The sequence below is a fragment of the Canis lupus genome, chromosome 37, assembly GCF_003254725.2.
Source record: "Canis lupus dingo isolate Sandy chromosome 37, ASM325472v2, whole genome shotgun sequence".
In the NCBI taxonomy this organism is placed as follows: Eukaryota; Metazoa; Chordata; class Mammalia; order Carnivora; family Canidae; genus Canis; species Canis lupus.
Window position 1 is genome coordinate 29,331,526 of NC_064279.1, and position 8,772 is coordinate 29,340,297.

At 53.3% G+C, this 8,772-nt stretch overlaps 1 protein-coding gene across 2 annotated transcripts in view; it reads left to right on the forward strand.

Annotated features, from left to right (window-relative positions):
* The window catches only part of ACSL3 (acyl-CoA synthetase long chain family member 3), a 65,620-nt gene extending 64,701 nt beyond the window's left edge, over positions 1-919 (forward strand). For both annotated transcript variants that reach the window (XM_049106457.1, XM_049106458.1), the window contains one exon: positions 198-919. In XM_049106457.1, the coding sequence (XP_048962414.1) occupies positions 198-355 (158 nt within the window). In that variant the 3' untranslated portion in view covers positions 356-919. The remainder of the gene's footprint in view (positions 1-197) is intronic.
* Positions 920-8,772: the final 7,853 nt, after the last annotated feature.

The following is an 8,772-nucleotide window of genomic DNA, read 5'->3' on the forward strand; positions in this document are numbered from 1 at the left end:
TATTTCCCACTCATTTTTTTCTCCTTTCGAGGGGTGGGTTATTTAGAAGTGAGATTCACAAGATGTGCATTTTGCTGGGTGCTCAAAGAGTGGAGAAGTTACACAATTTATACTAAGAATTCTTATACTAAGAATCATACATTTCTCATGCCTTTGCAGTTACATTTTTTTTTTTTTTTCCTTTTCTACCATCCCAGCGAGTCTAGAAAAATTCGAAATTCCAGTAAAAATTCGTTTGAGCCCGGAACCGTGGACCCCCGAAACTGGTCTGGTGACAGATGCCTTCAAGCTGAAACGCAAAGAGCTTAAAACACATTACCAGGCGGACATTGAGCGAATGTATGGAAGAAAATAGTTGTTCTCTTTCAGCCTCGCTTGCTGCAGGGAGCTCAGATCAAATAGGAAAATACTTGAAGTGCATGTCTCCACCTGTGAGGCAAACCCCGTTCCTCGTAGTAAACCTAAACTGTTACTTCTCATGACGTCGCCGTTTTTACTGACAGGATTAGTAAAACATTACGACAGCAAACCGGTGTCTGGCTCTTCTTTCGTCCCCCTTCCAACTGACCTTACCACCTAGGACTGCACTCGTCAGCATGAGGACTTTCTGAATCATTTTGGGGAACAGTGATTTTAAAACCTCAAGTTTTTAAACATGATTTATATGTTCTGTATAATGTTCAGTTTGTAACTTTTTAAAGTTTGGATGTATAGAGGGATAAATAGGAAAATATAAGAATTGGTTATTTGGGGGGGCTTTTTTACTTACAGTATTTAAAAATGCAAAGGTATGGATGTGAAATTATGTAAATTCAGATGCTTATGAATCAAATCATTGTTGAACAAAAGATTTGTTGCTGTGTAATTATTGTCTTGTATGCATTTGAGAGAAATAAATATACCCATACTTATGTTTTAAGAGGTTGAGACCTTGTGAATATATGCCTGACAGCGTCTTCTCTATATATTTTTTATTGGGGAAAAAAAATGGGAGTTCGGTTGGGGCTGCAGGGGCCAAGATAGCACTAGAGGTTATGTTCCATAGTAAAGAAGGAAACCCAGCCAGTGTAGCACCGTGGACAGCTAGTGTCCAGTAGCCTGCCCTCAGAGCATTCAGGGTCTTAGGTTAGCTCTGAAACTAGGAAGATGGCCTTTTTTTTTTTTTTTTTTTTTTAAGTTGGAAGCAATTCTAAAAGTTAGGGTAGGCTTTAAGCAGCAAAGGCTAGAAGGGTATTCGTCAACTGTATGTACATTGAGTTGCCGATATTTACGATCCACCCGTTTATGGGCAGATCTATCCACCCCTATATGATATTCTAGATGTGTAATCCTGTATCTCATTTCAAAATGAGGATTCTTTCCCTTGATAGTTTGCACTGGGGTGTGTGTGTCAGTGTCAGTTGGCAGCTTATTACAAAAGCCCCTGACCCCTTCTATGGAACAGCCTTTACACTAGAACGTGGGAACATGGAGAATGCTTCTGACACTGGCATTCTTACTAAGATACATGAGAATTTAACTTCATACCGCGTGGTGAGTTAAGATTTAATCTGTAGATTTTTATGTTACTGTGGAAACAATGTATGATTCTGAAAGCACTGTGATACCTACATAGAAAGTCTCTTCACCTGTGTTGCTTGTCTTACTTGAGCATGATCGAGAGTATTTATGCCTGCACCAACGAAGATGTGTTCGAATCAAGACTTAAAAATCATAGGTACCATGTTTTTTATGTCCTATTGGTTATTGATTCCCAGTCAGCATGGAGAGGCACCGGCAACAAGTGAAGAATGTCCATCGGTGCAGGATGGGAGTGCTGAGACCCAGGGCCCTGGAGCTTTTGGCCATGCCACGCTCACATCTTATTTGGAGATACTGCAGTGTAGTGTCTGTGTTGAACTTCCCGTATTTGTGTATATTTGTAATATGTTTTGAGTGTGTTTCTCCTTGTCATCGTTTAAATTTTCATCAAGTTTGGGAAGGCTGCCAAGAAGCAAAACAACGAAAGATGAAACGGAGCTTCTCTGTCGGGATGTTGGGATTCTAAAGTCAGGGCGGGTGGAGAATTTCTTTCATGCTTTATCTTTAGAATAACTGTTTGCTTTCAGATGACTTTTGAGAAGCTCCCTTTAGAAAAAAAGGTAACGGCTTCAAAGGAGAAAGAACACAATTGTGACTTGAGACAGCATCAGAGGAATACCCAGCTTACCACTGATTCTGGATAGGAGTTTCTTTTCAGAAGCATCTACTAAGTCTGGTTTAATCTGCATCCAGTCCCATTTTTCAGGATTCTTTTCAGTCCTAAAATCTCAGATGCCAGGTGTCCGATGTCACAGCAGAGTGTGAGGGTACATAAAGTATGCTCCCCTTTCTCCCACAGATCACTCTCTGACCCAAGCCGTCTTGAGTGACTTGAAAAACGCGATCTTAATATTACCCTTTCCAAAAGAAACCGTTTAAAAACCCAAACCCAAAACACCACCCAACAACGATAATTTTATTAAAATACTGTTCTGGCAAGAAGATGCTTGGGGAGGAAAACCTGGAAAAATGCCAAAGTGAGTTGCTAAATGTAATACATCTGAATATAGCCCATAGATCCTAAACAGAACGAGTCCCAAGAACTTGTTTTCTGGAAACAAGTTACATAAAGTTTTATTCAACCTTATTAAAGTTTTTACTGACAGAACAAAACAAAGTGGTCTCCTTAACTTTATTAGTACTACTTTGTTCTTTTTTTTTTTTAAAGTTTTTTTTTTAATTTTTTTATTTATGATAGTCACACACAGAGAGAGAGAGAGGCAGAGACACGGGCAGAGGGAGAAGCAGGCTCCATGCACCGGGAGCCCGACGTGGGATTCGATCCCGGGTCTCCAGGATCGCGCCCTGAGCCAAAGGCAGGCGCCAAACCGCTGCGCCACCCAGTACTACTTTGTTCTTAAGTAACATCTAATACTATGGTGTTCTCTGAAGCTTGCAATTTTTTTCAGCAATGTTTAAAGCTAGACTATCCTGGAATAACTTTTTTTTTTCTGCTAAAATACACACCATTTTATAGTTTTTAAAGCAATTATTCCCTATGATACAACTTTAAGTCTCTGATGCGTGAGTTTTCTAGGAGAATGACGCGTGTCTGATGTGAAGGGGACCCATTTGTAACAGGTGTGCACACTGCACCATGCTGAGATGTAGTGCGTCCTTTCTCTACACTGTACAGCTGCTTATTCACTGCAAGTTCCCCTTTGATGTGTTCTTGGTTATCGTGGTTTTCTGCCTGAGGAAGTGTACATCATCGAGGAGCAAGGTAGCCACGTGGTAGGGACTATTTATTTGTAATTTGACATCGAGTCTGAAGAATAAAGAGTATGTAAAAAGCCTCTGATCTTAAAATTCAATATTTTGTTTTTTTCAAATAAAACCTCTATAATAAAATCAAACTTTAATTGGCATTCTTGAAATATTTTAAAAAATGAGTTTGGGGAATTTTCTGGGCCTGGCCAATCCATTTGAAGGAAAACTTATTTTAGAAATTCTGTTCTTAATCCATTTAGCTGTAGCATTTTCTGTTCTCCCTTTCTCTTAACCCTTTCTGATGCCTTCTTTCCAGTTTTTTTTTTGAAGATTTTTTTAGAGGATTTTATTTATTCACTAGAAACAGGAGAGATGCAGGCAGAGGCTCCCTGCAGGATCAAGCCCTGAGCCTGAGCCGAAGGCAGCTGCCCTCATCTAACCGGCTGAGCACCCCCCTCCCCCGCGGCCCCCCCTCCACCACGATTCTGACTATACTGATGCTCTGCTGTCAGCATTTAAAATCAAGTGCTGACAAAATATTTTCTGCGCTTAAAATACTCCTGTAGCCTGAATTAGAGGGGATAAAAAAATTTGTGGCAGAAACAAAAAGCGCCGCAGTCCTAAATCTAGGTGTCACGCATTCGTTTAACCCTGTGCTTGTGGGAGTTGTAGCCTGCCCTGATCGCTCACAAACCCAGGGGCCCCTTTTTGTTTTCCTTTTGGCTGATTTTCTGACTCTGGTTCTAGCCTTTGGGTGCTGTCCTGTCATCCCTCCTCCCCGCCTCCCCGGCCCGGCCAACCCTGTGGGAGGATTGTACCAATGTCCTGTGGTCCCGTCCCCATCGTGATATGCTTTCAAAACAAAACAAAAACCCTTCTATTTGAGGTTAATTGCAGTCATAAAATTTGGCATCATAGTTCACCCCTCGAAGCCCTGACCCCAGGGCCTCAGGATGTGACTGCATTTGAAAATAGGATCCCTGGGTGGCGCAGCGGTTTAGCGCCTGCCTTTGGCCCAGGGCACGATCCTGGAGACCCGGGATCGAATCCCACGTCGGGCTCCCGGTGCATGGAGCCTGCTTCTCCCTCTGCCTGTGTCTCTGCCTCTCTCTCTCTCTCTCTCTGTGTGTGTGTGTGTGACTATCATAAATAAAAAAAAAAAAAAAAAAAAGAGGATGAAAGAGGAGATTAAATGAGAGTGAGGTCATTAGAGTGGGCCCAGATCCAGTGGAGCTGGCGTCTTCACAAGGAGGGGATGGAGACAGACCAGGGGTCGGTGAGAAGACCAGCGGAGGGGGAAGCCCAACCTGCCAGCGGGTTGCTCCCAGTCTCCGCGCCTCCAGAATAGTGAGAAAATAGGCTTTCGTGGTGTAGGCCTCCCAGTGTGCGTGCTTGTGACAGCAGCCCCAGCCCACTAGCGCAGCCTGGCCGCAGCCTGGCCGGCCGGCCTGCCCCTTCCACGCCGAGAGCACCTGCCCCGGGTCTTGCTTCGCCTGCGTGCAGAAATTGCTCTAATTAATAAATCGATCTTTCTCGTGGCCACATAGCACTCCGCAGCATGGTTGTGTTACGGCGTCTTTCATCACTTTCATTACTGGGCATTGAGGTCAGTCCCCAGGCCCCCTACAATCCCGTGACAACCAGGAGCCCTTACCTTGCTCACATTCTTGGGGAGAAGTTCCCACTCGGCCAGGCCCCGGGTCGCGGGTGGCCATCAACCCTACAAGTTCCGCAAGCTGGCCCATTGCTATTTTACTTGGAACTTATGCATCCTGACTCCTGGGGTAAATTTAAGTCCCGGAGGACCCGGGGGCTTTGGGGATTCTTTTCATTCCCCAAGTGGAGCGTAATGTGTGGGGAGCAGGGGGAAAGCCGTGGGCAGTGGGGCCTGCCGGGTCTCCCGCCCCGGCGTCCTTCCCTGCCTCCCCCTCCTCCTCCCTGATGACTCGGCAATAATTTCATATGCTTTTTGAGCCCCTTGTGAATTTGTTAGCCTGCCCCTTCCCAGGAATACAGTAATAAGGAGTGAAATAAAATGTCTACAGTACCGTCAATCCAAAAAAGACGAGGCAGGCGTTGGGGTGGGGGGTTCCAAGGCAGCTTCCCCTCGGCCCCTTGTCTCCGTCCTCTGTGGACCGACGCCACCCGGCCTTCCCCGCAATGCTGCCGCCGCCTGGCCCCAGCTCCCGGCCCAGCTCCCGGCCCAGCTCCCGGCCCAGCTCCCGGCCCAGCTCCAGCCCCAGCTCCCGCCACAGCTCCGCCCCAGCTCCCGGCCCAGCTCCCGCCACAGCTCCCGCCCCAGCTCCCGCCCCCGTTCCCGGCCCAGCTCCCGCCCTAGCTCCGGCCCCAGCTCCCGGCCCAGCTCCTGCCCCAGCTCCCGCCCCAGCTCCCGCCCCCGTTCCTGGCCCAGCTCCCGGCCCAGCTCCCGCCCCACCTCCCGGCCCAGCTCCCGCCTTAGCTCCGGCCCTAGCTCCCGCCCCAGCTCCCGCCCTAGCTCCCGGCCCAGCTCCAGCCCAGCTCCCGCCCCAGCTCCCGCCCAGCTCCCGCCCCAGCTCCCGCCCCAGCTCCCGGCCCAGCTCCCGGCCCAGCTCCCGCCTTAGCTCCTGCCCCAGCTCCCGGCCCAGCTCCAGCCCAGCTCCCGCCCCAGCTCCCGCCCCAGCTCCCGGCCCTACTCCTGAGCTTCACGGAGGTCCGTGACGGCTGCACCTGGGCTCCGCCAGCCCCGTGACACAGCCGCCCCGTGTCCCGCTCGCCCGCCTTCCAGGCCAGCTGGCCGGGTGCCTTCCGAGCCCGGGCTGCGGGCCCCTCCCTGGGCGCCCCCGCGTGCCCCACCTGGTCCCGGCCACGGCCACGGCCCGGGTCACGGTCACCGCCTCGGCCACCACCTGCGGGCTCCAGGAGCGCGGCTGCCGGGCCGCAGCGGGAGCTCCGCAGGCCGAGCCGCCAGGCCGCCGCCGTCCCCCCAGGGCGCCTCGCCCACTCGAGGGGCGGCCCCGCGACCCGCCCTCCGCCCTCCGCCGCCGGACCAGCAGCCGCCGCCGCGGGACCCACGGACCGGGACTCTGCGGCCTTCCGTGGGCCTCGGGCGGAGGCGGGTGTGCGGCGCCTCCCCGACCCGGGGCGGGCTCGTGCGCCCCGAGCCCCTCGGCCGCGCCCTGCCCACGCCCCGCACTCTCGAGGCCCGGGGAGGGGCCGGGGCTGCCCCCGGGGCCTGCGGCCTTCGTGCTCCTCCTCGGTCGGCACCGCTGCTCGCCGCCCGGCCCCCGACCCGGAGGGGCTGCTCGGGGACCTCGGGGACCTTGGGGACCTCGGGGACCCCGACGGCAGCGTGTCCAGCGGGCTGCCCTCCGCCCTCCCTTGGCCTCCGCGGGAGCTGAGGGGGCGCGTGCCCCGCTGCCCTGGGAGCCCCCCCTCCTGCGCCCCATGCCCCTGGGCCCCCCTCCTGCGCCCCCGCTGCCCCTGCGAGCCCCCCCCCGCCCTCCTGCGCCCCCGCTGCCCCTGCGAGCCCCCCCCCCGCCCTCCTGCGCCCCCGCTGCCCCTGCGAGCCCCCCCCCCCGCCCTCCTGCGCCCCCGCTGCAACAGGGAAGATGCCAACAGGCGGGGCTGTGGTGGCGCCGCCTGACCCCGAGGCTGCACCCACCTTCCAGCTTCTCCCAGAGGCCTCGGGGACCCTCGGGCGTTTGCCGCGAGCGGAGCGAGGTGCTGGCGGGAGTCAGAGCCGGAGCAGCGCCAGCCCCCTTGCTCCTCGCGAGCCCCTCCCCCCCCCCCCCCGCGCCCGGGGTGACCCGGAGACGCCCTCGGCCCGGGGCGCTGGGTGACTTCTGCCCGACCCCACCCGCAGAGCCACACGTGGGGCCCAGTCCCAGGCTCGCGTCCCTCTAACCCACGCTCCCGTCCCTGTGACCCAGGCTCGCGTCCCTCTGTCCAAGGCTCGAGTCCCTCTGCCCCAGGATCGCGTCCCTCTGTCCCAGGTTCACATCCCTGTGTCCCAGGCTCAAACCACTCTGTCCCGGGCTCACGTCTCTCTGTCCCAGGCGCAGGCCCCTCTGTCCCAGGCGCAGGCCCCTCTGTCCCGGGCTCGCGTCCCTCTGTCCCAGGATCATGTCCCTCTGTCCCAGGCTCACGTCCCTCTCTCCCAGGCTCAAGTGCCTCTGTCCCAGGTGAAGGCCCCTCTGTCCCAGGCTCGAGTCCCTCTGTTCCACACTCCCGTCCTCTTGTCCCAGGCTCGCATCCCTCTGTCCATGCTCCCGTCCCTCTGTCCCAGGCTCACATCCCTCTCCCCAGGCATGCGTCCCTCTGTCCCAGGCTCACATCCCTCTATCCCAGGCTCGCATCCCTCTGCCCCAGGATTGCGTCCCTCTGTCCCAGGCTTGCGTCCCTCTGTCCCAGGCTCAGGCCCCTCTGTCCCAGGCTAGCATTCCTCTGTCCCAGGCTCACGTCCCTCTGTCCTAGGCTCAAATCCCTCTGTCCCAGGCTCGCGTCCCTCTGTCCCAGGCTCGCGTCCCTCTGTCCCAGGCTCAGGGCCTGCACATCTGTAGATCTGCGGGCTGTTTCCTCACAACTGGATTCCATCCAGTCCCCCTTCAGCGGCTTTGTGTCTGGAGACCACGTGCTGGGGAAGCGGCCGTCACCCCTGGCCACACCTCGGCTCTTGATTACTCATCACTGACATCTGGCTTCTCACTGGTCAGAATCCTGCACATTGGGGCACCGGGAGCCCAGGGCATGACCCCGGGGTCCCAGGATCGAGACCTACATCGCGTCCCCCCAGGGGCCTGCTTCTCCCTCTGCCTGCGTCTCCGTCTCTCTGTGTCTCTCATGGATGAATACATAAGAAAATCTTAAAAAAGAAAAAACAAAAAAAGAATGCTACATGTCTTCCAAGGCTGAGCATGTCACAAGGCTGTGACATCTTTCCTCACGACCTGACTCCTCATTCCCACCTCTAACTTCTAACTGTCTTGTATCATTTCTTTGACAATTTCTTCTCTTCCCGGTCTCTTTTCCTGGAACTCCTATTAGCTGATACTGGATCCATGGATTAGTCTACAGGTCTCTTATTTTTACTCTCTCCTTGTTTTTATAATCTCTTGAGAGTTTGGGACCTGATGTTCGGGAAGTCATAGAGATTTTATTTTCCCAACCCTTGTAATGAATTTTCTGTTTGCGATAATTCAAAAATTTTCAGTAGCTCTTATTTTGGTCTATGACTTTCTTCTTTCTGTATATAATAGCATCCTATTTTTGTTTTCTGAGTACAATTGCTAATTAGAGTTTTCATTTTTTGAGTTCTTGTGCACGATCCAGCTTTTCTTTATATTGGTGGGAATCATTCAAAAAGTGACTATTACAATCTCTATCCTGAAACGTCATCCTTGGGTCCATTCAGGATGTGAGGCAGTAAAAAGATCCTGTATGTGGGCAAGCCCGTCCGTTGGAGGAGTTTGCCTCTGCGGGGTGGAGGGGCCGAAGAGCCGCAGT